The sequence below is a fragment of the Corvus kubaryi genome, unplaced genomic scaffold, assembly GCF_017639235.1.
Source record: "Corvus kubaryi isolate FWS band 111438036 unplaced genomic scaffold, C.kubaryi_AGA036_p1.0 68, whole genome shotgun sequence".
Lineage (NCBI taxonomy): Eukaryota > Metazoa > Chordata > Aves > Passeriformes > Corvidae > Corvus > Corvus kubaryi.
This window is the reverse complement of record NW_024582056.1, coordinates 9600318-9619520: the sequence shown is the minus strand read 5'-3', so window position 1 is coordinate 9619520 and position 19203 is coordinate 9600318. Positions and strand designations below refer to the sequence as shown.

General features: G+C 39.5%; 1 protein-coding gene across 5 annotated transcripts in view; it reads right to left on the bottom strand.

The window, feature by feature from the left end:
- Positions 1–5657: 5657 nt before the first annotated feature.
- The window catches only part of CTNND2 (catenin delta 2), a 288488-nt gene continuing 274942 nt past the window's right edge, over positions 5658–19203 (bottom strand). For 3 of the 5 annotated variants that reach the window (XM_042048671.1, XM_042048672.1, XM_042048674.1), the window contains 3 exons: positions 16808–16939; positions 9569–9642; positions 5658–9210 (listed from right to left, as the gene is read on the bottom strand). In XM_042048671.1, coding sequence (XP_041904605.1) covers positions 8950–9210; positions 9569–9642; positions 16808–16939 — 467 coding nt within the window. In that variant the 3' untranslated portion in view covers positions 5658–8949. Of the gene's footprint in view, positions 9211–9568; positions 9643–12144; positions 16009–16807; positions 16940–19203 lie in introns of those variants that run through there. The other 2 variants (XR_006019595.1, XM_042048673.1) reach the window with 2 other exon arrangements.

Below are 19203 nucleotides of genomic sequence, written 5' to 3'. Positions count from 1 at the left end.
TCCCAGTGGCACTATTTAATATCTTGCTTATTGAACCAGGTACAGGAACTAGTCAAGTCTGCAAGGATGTGAGTGGCAGTAAGGGGAGCAGTGCGTACATTTAAGGAGGTCGCTAATAAAACTCTGGCTTTAGCACCCTTAGAGGTGCTGAGGGGAATAAAATTAGGCTGAAAACTTTTTTGTATGCAATAAGCTGAATTCCTCCCTTTGCCATGGTGCACCCATTGCCATTGGAGTCCCCACACACACACACAAAATTGAGCTATGGGACCATTAGACAGTTTTAGATGTTCCTAGTCCCAGGCGATTTATTTCAAATAGCAGCCTGGGGCAGTTGCATCCCCTTTCTGCTCTTCTAGCCCTATATGGGGTAGACAAAGGTCTTGGAGCAAGGATCAGGAGTTCAGTTGTGACAAGACACAAAACTGCTGTTTTGCTTCCCAAGCACCTCCCGCTTTGCTGAGATTTCAGGAAAATACTGTTGGCCTTTCGGTGGGGTTCCAACAGTGCCTTGACAGATGGTCTTGTGAGAGGCAGTAAGTGCCATCAGCAAGGCACAGAGTAAATCCCTGGAAGTAAAAAGTCCAAGTTTTTCTGGGATAATTCATGATCTCTAGACATGGTATTGGAAACACAGTAAAAGACTACATAGTTCATTTCCCACTTTTTACATTCCTCAGTCCAGCAAGTCAGGCTTAGTTGTGACTGAAGTTGTTCTGGTTTATAAAACTAGTTTTAATTTTTAAATCAAAGTTAATACAGCAGACAAACATCATACTTAAACTGTGGCATGTCAGAGATGAGATGAATGACAGCCATCATTTGTCACTTTATGAAGCAGCTCCACAATCTTCCTGTCTTTTAACATCTCTTTAACCTTAATTTTGCTGATTTGAACAGTCATTAATTAACTATGTATGGTATACACAGCTGATAGACCTGGAATTTCACAGTCTATTAGAGTACATAATTTGCATTTACATCACAGTGTTGTTAAACCAAATCATTATCTTAAACTACACATACACATCAAATTTTAGGAAGTCAAACCAATTTGTCTCCAACTGTATATTTTTCAATTATATTTATTAACGCCACTTTTCTTTTTGTTTATTGAAAACATATTTCACAGATGGTTGCATCAAAAATATTACTGCTCTAAGCCCTATTAATGGAAAAAAAAAAAAAAAAAAAGCGCCAAACCCCCCCAGACTACAGACCTTAGCTGTGGGGAGGATAGCTCCACTATTCTGTATAAACAACTGCAGTGTTCAATCTCCTGCTCACTGGTTTCCAACTTTACATTCCCCTCCTGATAACTTAAAAGCCACTACAGATGTCCATATGCTGGCAGAGAGCCTTTCTCCTCGGTGGGGATTGTGGAGCAACCCGTGGTCGGTGCCTCCCCACTCGGGCAGTCTGCAGCTGCCTGCCCAAACATCCTCCTGCTGTGTGCCCGGCCAGGGCTCAGGGCTGGGAGCTGTGCCCGTGCTTTAATGCGCCAGCAAACCATGCATATTTAAAGATCCCTTTATTTTGTTCAGAACATGTAATCTAGTAACTGAGATGGTTTTTTCTCCATGTTACAGATAAGCTGTGACTGCAAGAGCAGGTTGAGTTGCTGACATGCAAGCATTGGCTCTGCACCTGGGTTTTGGTAACAGGAACAGACTATAACAATGGTTGCATTATTACAGAGGAACCAGAAGAGAACAAAACAAACACAAAAGGTAACCTCTTAAACCATTCTAACTAAAGGCAGATAGTGATGGGGCAAGTGGAGTGGTATTAAACTAAAAGAGAGGAGATTTAAATTAGATGTTAGGAAGAAATTCTTCACTGAGGGTGGTGAGGCACTGGAACGGGTTGCCCAGAGAAGCTGTGGATGTCCCGTTACTGAAAGTGTTTAAGGCCAGGCTGGATGGGGCTCTGAGAAACCTGGTCTAGTGGAAGGTGTCCCTGCCCATGAGAGGGAATTTGGACTAAATGATCTTTAAGGTCCCTTCAACTGTTCTATGATTCTGTGAAGTGTTACATTGCTACAAAAAGGACCAGAAATAAAAAAAAACCTGAACAGGTCACCTCTTACACCATTCTGACTAGAAGTAAAGCAAAAATCTGGACAGAAAGGTCCCTGGCTGAGCTGCAGGAGCAGTGTAAGGCAGTGGTGCCTGGTCAGCTCTGAGTCCCTTGAAGCTGCAGCACCCCCCAGCACTCTCTGGTCAGCACTGGGTCCTTGGCCCCAGCACCTGTGCCCTGCCAAGGTCTAAGATGCTGCTGCCCAATTTTGCCCACTGTTAACCACCCTTGACCTTGACCTCCTCCTGCCCGTGGTGCTCCCACAGGCTGAGGGCTGCCCCACACCCTACCACAGCTTGTCCCATTCAGCCCTGCAGTGGAGGGTACCCCACAGGCAGCCTGTCTTTTCCCAGCAGCTTTCATACAGCTCACTCTTTTCACTCTTGACTGAGTGCTGTTGTGTCTGCATAACAGGAGGCTGACACTCTCTTTTTTCTTTCCTGTGATGACAAGCCTGCAGTAGTAGCCAGGGTATTGGAAGTGGTGGCTGTCACATTTGGCAATACAGCTGCTATTTGGCATATTTTGATTTCCTTAATGCTGCTACAGCACTACAGTGGGTGGTGCTCTTGCCCACATCCACAGACCTTAGGCTGAAACAAAAGCAACACAACATATTGTTCAAATATTGCATATAGTGCAAATTCTCCTCTTCTCCTACCACCTTAATAAAAAAGTCTGGAAATTCTCCTCCTACCACCCTAATAAAAAAGTCAAACCCAGAGCAGCTTAAGGAAAAGGTCATGAGGTTTTGGGGTAGTGTTTTTTTTGTTTGGTTGGTTTTGGTGTTGTTTTTCTGAGGGAAAGAGTAGAAGTCTTCTTCAAAATGAACTTATATTTGCTATAGAAGATGTTAGGATTCAAGTGGTAGAGGCTTTTTTCTCTCTCTTTCCATTGATGACAGAGGTAATAATAGATTGTGTCTGCACACAGAAGCCTGAATTCTATGCCACAAACTTTCTCTTCAGACTTGATGTTATTAAACAAGTTACTGTCTTGATGTTTAGTTAATTTCTGCCTATGTAACATTAATGTAAAATAAATAAATTATGTAAAAATCAGCCCCCATAGCCAATGGGCTGTGCATAAATGAAAAGACTTATGTAAGTTACTATTTTAATAGAATTTGTGAAAAATAAGGAATCAGCAAACCACTGCTATTTTGCTTTCCTACATTTAGTAGCAAGTTTCAGATTTTACCTGCTTGGAAAAGAAAGGTATTTCAGCATCTGAAACTACTCATCCAACTACTGAAATTAACTGCAACAATCAGTCACTGTGAGTACTTTTTATCCATGTCACGCTCTGAAAGCAGTGAAAATAAAAGTGCAGAGAGGCAAAGGCTCTAGAGTAAATTCTGACAGATAGGTACTAGCAAATACCTTTTTTCTCCTGTTAGCTGTTAGAAGGTTGCAGTCTTTGATGTGCTGGCAAGAGTGACCTCGATGTGCACATCCTTTGAGAAGGTTGTACCAATTCTTCACCTGTTGTCACTTTGGGCCTGGTGAAGCTGATGGAAAACTTTCCAGGGACTTCTGTCGGCTTTGAAATTAGGTATAAGCTAAATGTTTACAGGTTGCAAGAGTTTAGCATGCACTTTCTTCTGGCAAAGTGATACCGATGCTCACAGAGGAAGGAAACGGCTTTTTAAATTGCATTAAAAATACTAAAGCAGGTTTGATCAAGAATTAGATTTAAGAATAATGCATTAGCATGGTGTCCTGCTAGAGTTCTGAACCTGACTAGCATCAGTACCCATGGCATGTGCCTTGCTGGACTTGCAGAGAACTGTGGTGTGCTGTTCTTTTGACTGATATGTCCCAGTTGAGATGGTGCAAAACCCAGGGGGAGCACTGGGGAGGAAGAAGTAGAAATGTTTGTGTTATATGGAGCTGTTTGGTTTGGCCCTTGGAAGAGCTGACCATGAGTTAGAAGCAAGTGCTCCTAACCCAGGCTGTCAAAAGATGTGTGATAGCCAGTACAGCTCTTCTCACTTGTTTTTTAGAACAGCCTGGAAGGTGGGGATGCCCCTCTCCTTACAGGTATCAACTGCAGGCTTCAACCTGCTTGCCTGGGTATGAAACTCAAATCTCTCCCTTTCAGCCTAAATGTCTGAAACTGGCTTTAGGCCATTATTTAGAAACTGCCTAGTGCCTGGGAAAGAGCCAGGACTGCACAGTTCTTCGGCAGATGTCAGTGCCCAGCTGTCCTCCAGGGAAAACACTGGACTTCAAACTGAAAGCGGCTGCAGCTGCTTGACAAGCTCAGCCCTGGCCCTGGCAGCTGTCAGACACACACCTGTACCAGGTATTGTCCAGCTGAGAGTAAAGGGCCTTTGCAAGCTGGGCCCTTGATGGGATTGCCCCCCTTGTGCACCATGTCCATGTGTCTGCTAGGGGGACCTCACTCTGCCATTGAGGACGGTGGGGCAAGGGGAAGGTTTGCAAAAAGTGGCCTCTGTTTTAGTTGCCTGATGTTGTTTTGACCTAGTCTGAAAGGCTTGGACCTATAGTTTTTTATCAAGAGTCATCTCTCTCCCCTCTGCTTCACAGCAGTAAGCAGCCTCTGCCCACATGCCCAACATCTGCTGGCTGAAGCTGGAAGTGCCCAGTGGTGACCTGTGACTTCTCTCTGCTGCTCCCTCCCACTTTTCTAGCATAAAGCTTTGCGTGCATCATACTGCCACTATTAAATGTTCATTACATTAATTTGATGGTAATATTTGAAGATCTTGGTGCATTAAATCTCTTGGTGGGTCCATTCCACTGTCAGTAATTATGGGTTGTGGATCTGTCTCCATGCACAAACTCTGAGTGTCTGCATTTTTAGGCCCTTTTGTTTTCCTCCCCCTGCTTTGGATTGCCATCTCCATCTCTCACTCGTTCCCATGATGCAAGCAATAACTCTAAACTCAGAGCTCTTTCTGCCTGCTGGCAGGAGAGGATGAGTAACAGCGACAGAGGAGATGAGAAAGCCTCACATGCCATGCACTGGCTCGCACAGCCTGTGCTGTGCCAAGATATAAAAAAATAAGTCAGCATTTCTGATTTGAGTTGCAAGTCTCTTGGCGAGATGCTTCTGCAAGCTCATGCAACCCAGGAAACAATTATTCCCGAGCCTTTACATGCACTGTGTGCTGGATCTTCCAGCAATGCACAAGTAAATTAATGTTTTGCTCTTTGTTTCTTGGCTGTGGTCTATGTAACCTGTGGCCAAGATCGTATTTTTTACAGCATGTTCCTATGCAGTAGCACCAGCCTTGAGGTTTTCAGGTTTTTTCTAGGGATGTAGATAAACTCTCTCTACTAGCGGTGGCAGCTGAGCCCTTGGCAGCCATAATTAGGGGTGAACTGGGTGTTCTCAAAAATATCTTTCCCCTTGGCTGGTTGATGTAGAGCAGGTTGTGCTCATCAAACTCGTGGAGAGGGAGGGGGCAGTGACCAACTTGAGAGCTCAAAGTTAGGTACCTGATTAATCTTTAAAATACCTAAATGGCAAGGATCTGTTTGCTGTCTGAAGCTGGGCAGCTTCTACGGAGTCAACTTCTGAGTTTAAACATACTGCAATATGACCAGCGATTCTCCACAATACAGTAGGATTTATTAATAGAAAATACGTCAATATGAGTTTGTCTTTGTACATGTTAGCAACATGTACAGTGAAACACATTTTTTTTCTCAATCTATATTGTTATAGTTCTTTTGTGTTATCTGACACAACCATTTATATTTTGGGCTTAAATATGTTATTTGTCAAAATGTACTTTCAGTGTTAATATACCTTTAAAATCATAGTTTATCTTTTAAATATTGAATTCATATTACTTTTTCTCAAATCAATATTGCTCATGTTAGTGCAAATTTGTTAGATCTTGAGATAGGTTAACCATTCCTTCCAGACCATAAACAGCATTTAATAAAACAGTGAGATTTATATAGCTCTACACAGCTGAACAAGATTCTAATACGAAGCTTGTTAAAAAAAAAAAAAATCCGACATTTTACAGTACATCAATTGCATTTTATACATTTTTTTTTGGAACAGTTTTGTTTCTTCTCTATTTCTGTGTGTGATCTAGTACAAGAATGAAGGGAACAGCAATAGGTAATGATACTTTCCTCAATATTAAAAAGAATGCATCATATATATCTTGCTTAGTATGGCGGCAGTGTTGTATTTCCAAACCTGGAAAAGAAGCCAGGTAATTCAACACCTTCTCAAAACCCAGTACAGCAAGAGTGAACGTCATCAGTCGGAGCACTTGCCACTACAGAAGAATGGAAACAAACCAACACAAAGTATAGACAAAAGGTATTTTATGCCACGTCATCAATCCAGAATCTCTCACTTGAGCAATGGTCAACATTTGACTCCAAGTAATTCCTAAGAGGAGCTGAAAGAGGGCAATGTGGGCATTTCAGTAGTTTGAAGAATGGAAATACATCCAACTTACAAGAATCTCCTGTCCTAAGAACTTCGAACAGAACGATGCATCTCCTCGGCCTGTTGGCAAACCTGTGCCTGCAGAGCTGCACCAGCCTGGTGTTTGTCAGGCAGTCAAGAAGAACTTCCAGTTGCGAGTGACATTCTTCATTAAAAAAAAGCTTTTATACTGAAAATGTGCTTTGTTCAAAAGAGCACTGTAAATGTCACTTATTAAAATCAATGTAATAAATAAAATATAAACAGCCTGTGTCCAAAACTATGAATAGTATTTTTATCTACCTCACTATACATCTGGCCCACTGTGCCCCTCCCACCCACCCATTCTGAAATTTTTTAAAAATTTTTTTGCATGCTATTTTTTTCCCCCTGTTTACTACAAAGAGCAAAGGTTACATATCGTACACTGGGAAAAGCTGCCAAAAAGATTAAACTATAGTCCTAGATTACCAATAAACCAACTCTACGTCACAATACCTGCCTGCATGAACTACTTGGGCTGCGTCCTATAGAGCAGGTGATGACTTGTGAGAGACTTCTCCCCCTGTGCACAGCCTGAAGTGTGCCAGGTGATGTTAAAACTATTACAGTGACTAACCACAGAAATGTTTGCAACCAAAAACAAATTCCTTATTGGCAATTTAAGCAATTTACAACTACTCCATTTGAGGTGGGTCTTACGCTCTGAAAACTGTATGCTGAACTGTTTGTTGCCTGAATAACAGAAATGAAGAAATGCTTCTTTTTTTTTCCTTCCAGCGTTACAAGAGCTAAGACGAATATGCCAGTTCTTTTGGCCTCCTAGCCTATGTAGCTGTTCTTCCCTTTTTAAATTAAAAAAAAAAATCTCTGTCCCTTACATTTTTTAGAATTTCACCTTAAACACACAGAAATGGTCTTTATTTTCATATCTGAGGAATGTGTTCTGGGTGTTGGGTTTTATTTTTGGTATGGGTTAAAATAAATGATTGTCCTAATGGTTCAAGAATTGGACCCTTCTGTAGTCTAAAGAGTTTGGAGAATCCAGATTAAAGTCTCATAGGTCTTAGTTTTCCATTCCTTCAGGGAGACGGCAAGATCAAACTCTGCCTTCCTTGAGCACTTACTGGTTGGTGGCTGGAGAGTAATGAAATTTCCTCAAGAGAGGATCAAAAGATGCTATTTAAAGGAAATGGCACCTAAGGGTGATGGAGTTGGTGATACAAAATCAGCTACCCCTTCTTTTGTGAGCATGTGGCCTAGCAATGTTGAATTGCTATCGATGGTTACGGAAGTGAGTAAGAGAAAGCACATACTGGAGTTTCCACTGTTAAAAAGAACTGAAAATCAAACAAAAATTGAAGCTTAACAAGGAGAACATTGGATGAAAAGAAGTCTTACACCACACAAACACACACACTCAAACACACGCACACAGAATACTATGCATAAGTGGACACACACGAGTAAGAATGTGTATTTGTATGGTAGGTTCTTGGAAATAGACATTCTTAGCAAATATGGATGACAGATCAATTGTAATTTATTTTCTTTTAACACTGTATCATCATAAAGAAAACTGGTATAAATGAAAAAAATCTATTTCAAATATCTACATCTAAAATTTTAGGCAGTGAAAAAGCACTTCGTTGACAAGGAGTGTGGAATGATGAATGTTAATTGTCAGAAACTGCTGAATGCCTTTTTTTTTAATTGCCACAAACAAATTCACATATCAGAACAAACAATACTGCTAAATATTCCTTTTTGTTTTTTTGATTTTTTTTTTGATTTTTTTTTTGTTAAAACGCACCGGGGAAAAGAAAACAAAAAACTGGAAATTCATACATCTTTCAAAATTTGAAATTGAAGCAATATTTAGAACCATAGATGAAGAAACACTGTGGCATTGGTGTAATATACACAATGCACCTTTTTTTTTTTATCTGTAATGTACATCAAATACTTTACAACAATGCATTAACAAAAGGCAAGAAACATCTTGCTGTACAGAGGAAACCCCAAATGCAACTTGAAGCCTAGATTCACAATGAATGAGGATATTAAACAAAGTGTGAGAAGCTGTTCCCCATAAAGTATGTACGCTGCTCAGTAACTTGTGCTTAACTCTTGACCCAGTCATGTTCTTCCTCTGTCCTTCAGCCACGTTCAATATACAGCACCGAACTTTAGACTCTACAGGCCAACAGTAAAGTTGCCCCACACTGTAAAATATATATATGTATATATATATTTCTTTCTAATTACTCCCAGGTTTAGCTTTCGTATCTTTTAGCCTTCTAAAAAAATCTCATTATTTTTTTCCATACTGGTTATCTTTGCCTTCCTATGGAACAGGCTTTAACAAACTAAATTTGCAGGAAAAAAAATGTCTCGTGGTATGCATGCACATGCACAGTTCCTGGAGCTTTTGTATCTGCCCAAGTCTCAAACCCAGGAGTCGGGAGAGGCTGGATAGTGGCTTGTTTCATAGTTAAGTTCACTATAGGGACGAGCAGCTGAGTAGAAGTCGACGTAGTTGCCAGTTGACTTTAGTCCCAGGTGCATGTTGTATTCGCTTGCAGGTGGACGATGATGCACTTGGTCCTCAAAGAAGGACTCGTCATAGTTTCTTGTTGAATTCTGAAATGGCTGATATGGTTCATAATCTTTTCTGCTGGGCTCCTGTGGAACTGGCTGTGTTGAAACCTGGAAGATAGTAATGCCCACAGCTTGTTAGATACAACTTATTGTGGGCAACAGGATGGAAGAAGGAATAAATCTCCCAGGTGATCTTCCAAGTTTAGGCTCAATATTACAACTGCACAAAGGAGTGTAACTACTCTAGTTTCTAATTCTAGAAGGTGTAAAGTACCTTCAGGACCTCATTTCACATCACATATTCAAACACAGGTGTTTAATTTGAGCATAGGAGTAAAATCCTACATGAAGCAATCTGTTTATTTGTGATATTGTTTAATTTGTAGTATTTTTCTTCCATTTCCATATACGGTATTGCACCAGTTTTTGCCATCTGGAACAGTAACATTTTAGTTTCTGTACTGACCTGGTTATGTTTGATATCTTCAGCAGGCGCACCATACGAATTCCTGTACAAAGTTGAGATTCCGGTGTTCTGAGCTGCAGAGAGAGGAAAGGAAGGAAAAAGCAGGTTTACCCAACATACCTCTTCGGCCTCAAAGTGAATTCTAAAGGCTTCATTAAATACATCATACAATGCCTGTCTCCCCCACACCAAAGTTTTTCAAAACATCTGCAGACTTTTCCTCCCACTAAATGGTCATCTTCTTTGCTTTGGTGTACATACATGTTCTTGGTATACATTTATTAAAGGTAGCAGGCTCTATACCATGCTCATAACAATCTTGTGTACTTCACACATGAATCAACAAAATAATTTCATATATAGCTAGCATTCAATAATAAATTGCTGGTTATAGATGGGATTATGTAACACATGCAACAAACAGCAGTTGTAAATATTGAGATTAAGAAACATTTCAGTTCTTTCACTTCAGTTGGAGGATGTGAATTATTAATCCTACAGTCATTTTGCTTTATCATGAAATTATTCAAGCAAAAAGTGATTAAATGTAAGTGAAAAACAAGTTATGCAAAAAGTAATATATAGTTATACTGAAGAGGTCAGGCCAAGACAGTTTCAAATCCATGACTGCCATCATTGCTGTCACTTTCTTCTCAGATGTCCTACTACTCAAATGCACAGACAAAAGTCAGCTATCAGTTTGAAACTGGAAGTAATTCTAAATACAAGGAGGATAATACATAGTCTTGCAAAACTTTATTTCTGACCCCGTCCCAAAAAACCCCACATGGAAAGCAAAGGATTTTCCTTGCAGAGCTGACTCCACCGATCCCTCTGATTTGGCAATGTAGCTGAAGCTTAGTTTGCCAGTAGGACTTGAAAGACTGTAGTTACTTCTCATACTTGAAAGACTATGAAGGCAGCATTTTGTGTGGCTGCTGCACACTTTTCATGCATTATTAACTTTCCAGGCATTCTAACCAATGATCGGATGCTGTTATGAGGGCTTTTACTATAAAAGAACAGGCCTGAAAGTAAAAATTGAGTAGTTGTGAATCAGAGTCATCAGTGGAACAGAAACATGTAGGTCATGACTTCTCTCAGGTCTCTGTGCAATGGTATAAGACCTGGAGGCACCAAGAGTGGCTTTTAATACCTTCACATCTCAAAACTTGTGAGGGCAAGCCTGAGCATCAGAGCTGAAAGCTGGATATGGGATCCATGCCAGTCACATTACTAGGAAGAACCACATTACTGAAGATGTAAGCACTCTTTCTTCCTTTGGCAATGTGCAAGCATGGACCTCTGCAAGTAAAACTTCCTCTACCTTTCCCCACACCACTGCAACCTTTCTGGAAAAAGGAAAGGAAAGGCATGGCCTTCAGCCAAAGCTGACTGGAATACACCAATTCTGATCTTCACATCTGCCACGGGTTCCATGCTGAGGGTATAATTTTTGTCAGTGTGATGCACTGGTCCATGTTGCTGCTTCACAGATCTCAGATGCTATTCTTAAAGATTTGCAGCATGTTTGTGAAAACAGGATAAAGACAGGGCTTATAGGATTGGTTGATGAGCTCTAACACCTGGAAAAAAAACAACTTTTCACCTCATAACCATTAACTGATAGGGGTGAAACCCCTCTTGTTCCTTGAAGAGCTGGATGCAATTACTAAAAATGTGCAGAGTCTTGTGTAGGAAACAGAGAAAAGCCCTGGAGGTCTCCAAGTGCAGCATGACCCTTGTTTTTAAGGTGGGAAGAATATGAACTCTAGTGACAGATGCTGGTTGGGCTCCTCCAGTGACAGATACTCTCAATTCCACCTGTATGCCAATAGTCTGTAACAGATAGAAACAGGTGAAATGATGGAAAGTAGTGCTTGAGCAATTTCCTTTGGTCATAAACGTTAGTGCGAAAGAGCTGATCGGCAGAGGTTCTCATTGTTCAGGTTACAGTTTGTCACTTAAGGGATTTTTCATACTTGACTTGTTTCAGTGGGTTTCTTTATATTCCAGCTGCAGCCTCTGCTGTAGCGTTTGAAAATACCCCTCCTGATGAGTCTTTAGAATTAGAGGAGTTCGCATCAGCATTGCTCTTTACGGTGCATCTCACAACAACACGACTCTCAGTAGCACAACTGCCAGATCTTTCCTTGATACCACCTTTTAAATGCAGTTTTTCTGATTTTCTTGCTTGCTCCACAAAGTGCCAGAAGTTTTGTTATACAATTCCTCTTGTCAAGATCTAAAGATACTCAGCATTTCAGATATCCATTTTGTGAAGTCCTAGTTCTTGAAAAAACATTAAAGCAACATTCAATGTATTGGACTGTCAAAGATGGAGGAAGAACTTGTAACCATTTAGTTTTTATGAATATATGTGCCAATATAAGTGGGTTTGAAGTTTCGTGCACGCAAATTTCAAGTCATACATGACTGAACATATTGAGTTCAGACAGGTCAATACTGTTCATGGTTGTTCGATGTCAAGAGTAACAGACTAGTATAAGGTGCAACATCTGAGGGTATTATGAAGAATCTGATGAAAAATAGCAAACTGGACACATGCCTTTTTGTATATCTGTATGGAAAGGTCATACCTCCCTCTTAATGTCTCTCTGACTGCCTAAAGTAACAACATACAAATTAGCATGTGGTACATATGTGCTGCTAACAGCCATGACTATTATAAGCCTAGAAATAGTTCAGAGTTGGTGTGTAGCTGTCCAGTGCACTACTGTGACATTTGCACTGATGTGCTCACAAATGTCACATAACAGATTGAAGTTTTACGGTCTCCTGAATCACATATTCCACAATGGAAAATGGATAGTTTCAGCTTATGAAAACAGCTGCAAGCTCTGTGTTGTTGATTTTACTGCAGTGATGGGGATACAAATTCACAAGTTTAAAACAAAAAAAACCCCCTCAAATCCCTAGTAAATCTTTTCTTAATGCAATAAAACAATGAGACATAAAATGCTGAAAATAAATGTCAAGAGTCCAAGAATAAGAAGTCTTGGCATAGGCTAGCTTGGAGGTTGAGGTAATGGTGATTCTGGAGGAAATGTAAGTCAAGCAATGTAGCTGTTAGCAATGAATGCAGCCCTGCTCCAGTACCTGCTTCTGAACATGCAGGGGAACACCTTGGGAACTCCATTCCTACTCTGCTATGCTTCAGTGAGCAGCTGACTCTTGCTGTCCAAAAGCAGAGGACAAATATAAAAGAAAGCAGAGAATGAGCTAGATGAATGGACAATGGATATTGTGTGGTCAGTATCTGCTTTTTCCTGATAATATTGTATATGTACCATCAAAATAAAATTGTAAAACAGAAAGAGAAGGCAATGATTTTTTTTTCTTTTCAAAACATGGCATGAGAAGGGAAAAGAGTAAAAGGAGTAAAAGACAGAGATATTCCTGCAGCCACATTTCCTCACACAGATGTGGGACCTAGCTGAAGATTAAATTAATTGAGGAGTGATCCATGTGTGTGTTTATGTGCATATTTTATGCAGTCTCTAAAAGTCAGTACATGATAACACTGAAGAGGCACTTTCTGGTAGGCAAAATTGTGAGCATTCTAAAATGAGTACTATGATCAATCTGCAGTATTTTGTGGTTGAATTGCATAAAGAACATTATAGAAAAATACCTTTCTTTCTCCCTTCTGTTCAGTCTTCTAGGTGATACTGATTAAAAAAAAGTCACATAGTTCCTCATAGCAGTTTTCCTTAAAGCTGACAACAGCTTTGAAAATTATGTTACTCAGTGATTTATGTGACAAAGATGTCATTGACCAAATTCATCCCCATATATCCCAGTCACTTGATTCATGGTTTAACATTCAGCTTTCAGATCTTGGAAGTACTTATTCTGAATGCATTTACAGACATTTTGGAATAACAAGATGCTAGCCTTCTGCCCTCAGGAACACCAACTGATAAGAAGAAAGGACAGCTCAGCTGGACAGGTAGTCATCCTCAGCTGGTATCACGCAACCTGCTTTTCTGCTATAAGCAGCAGGTCTCCAATTAAAAAAAATTAGCTCAAGACAGTAAAGGAAAATGCTTCTATACCTGTCACTACCACTTCCACCTTCCTGCATGGTGAAAAATGAGGTAAGGGCATGAGAAAAGATTACAATGCATTTTGGTTTCTGAAAGTAATAACAATAAGCCTGAGCACTTGTAACACCTAATGAATATTTTTTTTGTATGTTCTGAATGCGTATGGACTTGCCAGTAAGTTTTAATAACAAAAGTATTGATGATTGATTCTTTACAACCAAAGGAAAAATAAATTAATTAGAAGTTTTTTCCACTGCTGGAAGAGAAGACACAGCGTGTAGACTATGATGCACATATCAGTTCAGTGAGGGAACTAAGAAAGTAAAAGAAACCTCAAAGAAGGAGTCCCATGATAGTACACAGAAACCCTATCTTCTCTGTTCTGAAGGAAACACCATGGCACATAAATAACATTATCATATGCACTTACAGCTCCCATTTACTTAAACTGAATATAAGAGTTTTTGTCTTAAAAATATACTTCAGGTGACAAACTTTTATTATTGGTTATTATTTTCTACAGAGAGAAGAAAATGGACAGTAAATATAAAAGGCATCATAAACCTGTGAAGAGGGCAATGAGAACTTTGATATTGTGCCTCTATTTTTTTAGCTATCCTTGTGAAATCAATGTAGGTTATCATCTTCAGCCAAACTGTTTACTTCATAGATTCTCCATTTTCCCCAGAGCTTTCCTGACAAATCCTCAGGATGGCAGGAAGCCAACATTCCTACTTCGAAAATCCATCAAAAAACCTTCATTTGAGTCCCAGCCCAAAGGTCATAAAATTTTTGAACTATAAACTGAGAAGAGCTTTGGAGAAGAGCGTGGAGACAGTCATGGATAAATTGGGACTACAGCTGTCACATAGTTTTACACGCTGTGTAAAATCCGTGAGTCAAAGAAAGCTTTGGGTAATACATCAGCTTGGCACAAAAGTAGAAGAGCAGATCAAAATATGTGTATGCCAGGTGGAACCTGAGAAAACATTAATCTAAAGTCCCATCCAAGTGGAGGTACCAGCTGCACTGCACTGCCTGATGCACAAAATGAAACACAGGCATTGCAAGAAACTTGTTACATGAACTTGTATTAAAGTGAAGTCAAAATGTCTCACAAAGTCACAAATACTGATTTATATATTTTTTTTAAGCAAATATTTATTATTTAATGAGCTACAATTATATTACACAGATTCCATGTTGAATGTTGATGAACAAAACTCCTTCTGTCATTTTCTTTTGCTCTTATAATGGTGCTTAATTTGAGCTTAGACCAAACGTGCAGAGATTTGGTGATCTGAAAAAGAGAAAGTTACTTGTTAATTCAACATTTATTTGTACATTGGTCATGTAAGATTGTGAAATATTATTACACTTTTTGATTTGAATTAGTTTGATTTTTTTTCCTCACTGAGCTCAGGAGCTGGAAAGACAGTTGATAGCTGAGCATGATGCTGAGAGTTTCAAGTTTCCTTACTAAAAGCCCAGCCAAATAATCAGTAGAAACAGACAAAATACAAGACAATATTAGAGGAAAATACAATGCAAAAATCAAAGTGGAGTAAAGCTTTCTGAGGCAGTACAAACCTCACAATCTGAAAATTATATTGGAAGAGAAGGGAAATAAGGGAAGTAGGAATGGGAGAAGAAAAACACCACAGTACAAAAGACAATGAAAAGGGGTGTGGAAAAAGAAAAGCCCATTTTTTTAATGTGCAGAGAGAGACAAGACTTTCTGTGAGGAAACACGAATTTTCAGCATGGAGACACTGTATTTTGGTCAACTTCCTGAAATAATTTGCTAGTCTGAATTTACAGATACAGTTAGAATAAAATACTACAGTTTCTGCCTTTTCCTTTTCAGCCTGATGCTCTTAATCCTGAGATTCACCCATTATGGCTCCTTGACAAATGGCTGAAAAAACTTCAGTCCTGACCTTCACAATCAGCCAGCTAAAGATCACTGAAGTGTTTTAGAGAATCACCTCATGCAGGGACTGCGAAACACTCAAAGCATTACAGATACATAAAATGCAGTACCTTGACTGAATCTTCTGCACTCTCCCATAGTACCCCACAGAAGTCGTTCAGGACACTCCTAATTTCTGTGGTTTCCAAATGCTCTTGAGCGACATTCTTCTCTTCAGACTTTCACCTTCAGGCTAATTAATGTTCTGTATTGCATTTTCACATGAGTTCCAAGGCTGGTCTTTAGGTTTTGAGTACATAATCACATATAACGTAGTAGATACAGTGTGAGCATCTTCATACCCTGAATACAGTCCTGAAAGATGGATCTTATGGATGGATTGATGCTGAGCCACCACGTTCCTGGAGAGCAACTCATTCTGCCTCTGAGCAAGACCTCTGCAGAGGGCATGGGAGAAGGTAACAGGCATTGAGAAAGTGCAGAGTGACTTCTCACTGCAATTTTTTGCCTGCCCAGAGGCAGCATTTGGAGAAGAGGAGAGCGTGATGCTTGGCACTATATAAACGTGACAAAAAGTTCAATAATGGTTATATAAGCCTGTACAATGGTGATGGAGACCAACATGTATTTTGCTAGAGAATTCATGAAGAGATACAGCGCTGGGAAAAGCACTCAAAATTTCCTAATTACTGAAATGCTAAGAAATCAATGAGCTCACTGGGGAAGAGAGGCCTTCAAAGAAACCTGCAACAGATGCCACAACATACAGAGAAAATTACTGCATTTAAATCAGCCCAGCTGAGAAAGTAACATGGATAGACTTAACAAACAGCCACAAATTTCCTATGAATACTGACATACAAAATAAGTTAACTGATCCTGGAGAGCATTCTCTGCAAAAGACAGGTGTTAGGGATCACTGCACATGCTCAAATATACCAATTCAAAGTGATCAACCAACTTCCTTCTGAAATGAAAACAAATGTAAAATTGCAAAAGACATGCAGAATTGGATTCAGAGCCTTTCTTCTGTAAAGAACCATGGTGTTCACAAATTTTCACACAGCGTTGCATTCATTCAAATATATCTTCAGTTGTACTTCCCAAGGTGGCTAAAACTTGGGAATTAACCAAAGCAGGTTGACTCTTTTACACAGTGCAAAGCCCAGCCAATCCTCTAAAACCTGCGTTCTACCACAGCTGGTTTTTACATATGCCATGCAAGCAAAATCTCACCTGTCATGGTGTCTTTCCTAGAAGTGTGTTCTCCTTTATTTCCATGGTAAGTGGCGTTAGTTCCAGTTGATTCATAGTCTGTTTTTCTTTCTTTTAGGCTGATCATTTCCCGAGGTGAGGCTGGGGCACTTGCTAGATAACAAAAATGTTTTGTTTTGTTTTGTTTTTTTTTAATCATACATGACTGAATATAGGGTTTAACTCTTGGGTAAGCATTTCAGTAAAGTTTATATCTGTTAGTTTTCTAACATGAAGCTGACTGAAGAAATACTACCACATTATGGAGGAAAAGAAAAGATGCTGCTATTTCAAGGGCAAGGCAAATGTATTTATTGGACAATCAACTGCAAACATAATTTTATTTCTGAATATTTAATTTTCTTTTACTTACATCCAACATGTAAGATGATCACTATTAAAAAAAAAAAGTACAACAATATTTTTTTTTCCCTTTGCTTTTCAGTTTCTTTATCTTGTCAGAACCTTCTGGTATGGGTACTTCTGTTTTTTCCTCAAAATGGTCACTTTATTTCCATTGAAAACAAACACTGACTGTTAACTTAGAGCTGTGTGGAAAAACCCTAATAAAATGGTTTCTCCCCTTTTCTCTTGAAAATAAACAAACCAATTAAATTATTCTAATGGAAAAGGGAGGAAAAGAAAGCCTTTTTTTTCCCTTAGAAAACATATCCCAAAAACGCATAACACTTAAAGGTAACTCATATAATTTCTCTGTCTTTAAGTATTTGTATGTGTGAACAGCTGCCATTAAAGCAAAACTGCTACTTTAAGCTATTTTTATTAAAACTAAATCCCTCATCACCTATACTCATGGAAAGGCTAAAAGGAGGAAAGTACAGCTGATGAAAGAGAGAACTGGGTTTTACAGTCGAGTTTCACACACTGGAGAATGTGAAGGTGATCACTGGCACTGATCATGAAAGCCTTAGAGCTTACAATGTTTAGGAAAAGGAGAAAAGCAAATGAAAAAATAATGGCTTTCAAGTAAACTGACTTCAATATACGTAGGTGTTGGTAGATAAAGTGCACTTTTCCTGTTGTGGAGAGCAGGAGAAGGAACACAGGGTGAGTGGCAGAGCCCCCCAGAGCCTCATAAGGGCACAACGGTACAAAAATTACTAAAGTGCTGGTGCTTACCCCCACAGAGTCCCCTGCCTCCACCCAGGTATTTGATATGTCAAAAGAAGCTCAAAAGCATTAACGATGCCTTTGTTTAAAACCAAGGAAAAGAAAAAAATTTAAAATGTAAGGCAAACTCTTTGTGAAGCTTGACCTTGAGGCATATCTTTCAGCATCTCTAAATTACGTTACATATTTTGATTAAGCAACAGTGAAGCAATGGCACTTAACTACGGCGTAGGGAAGCACGAGTGATGTTGAATTCTGCTTCGATTGGTTTTGCTGGCCGTTGCCTCTGAATTTACAGAGCAAATGTAGGACAGATGTTCTCTCTTATGAAGCCATTAGAATAGGGGATTGCTTTTTAAACTGTTTATCAATAGTGATGTAAATCTAAAGCTGATAAGCCAGCAGATATAAAGAAACATGACGTTAAACTACCAAATCAGCTAATGGCAGCTTGAGTCTAATGGGGAGCAGGCCAGAACACAAACCTTGAAAAAGCTGCTAGCAGAGAGACACATTTTGTTTCACATATTCTGGTAATGGTTATAAACACTGCTGTTTTGAACAAAATTGACTGATACAGACAAAACTATCTCTCACTGTTCTCTGTGGGAATTCTCTCTCTCTTCCTGTGAGAGGAAAACTACATTCTGGCAAGTGTTAAAATGCAGAAGCACCCTCTTTCAGAGTTTTTACAGGAAGCAAACATGAAGTCATTGATTGATATAGGACATAGAAAAGAATACAGCTCTCCACACTAGTTGGAGTCTGTTATCACCTAGTCCTAGGGATGGATGGGACGGTGTGAGTTCATTTACTTCAACTCTTACCCCAAGGTAGGATCCAGAATACCAATATAATTCTTGACAGATTTTAATCTGAAACTAAAGATCTCTAATGACAGAGATCACATAACTGCTCCAAGCAGTCTGCTCCTGTGCTTTCCTTCCCCACTGCTAGGAAATGTTCCCTGATGTCTAGCCTGACTCCTTTCTGCTCATTATTTCCATCCGTCTGCTATGAAAGCAGAAAAAGTTCACACCGTTCCTCTTCACGGCTGGCTGTTACATGCTTGAAGACTTGGTGTGTACCTCTTCCCACTGTCTCCATCTCATGTCTCTTTTACTCGAGTTAAACAATCACAGTTCATTCAGTATATTCTCATATCCTGATTTTCCCACCTTCCAATTTATGTGTGCAACTGACAAAAATCCCCAAATAATTTCTAAAGAACTTTCATCTACCTAGAC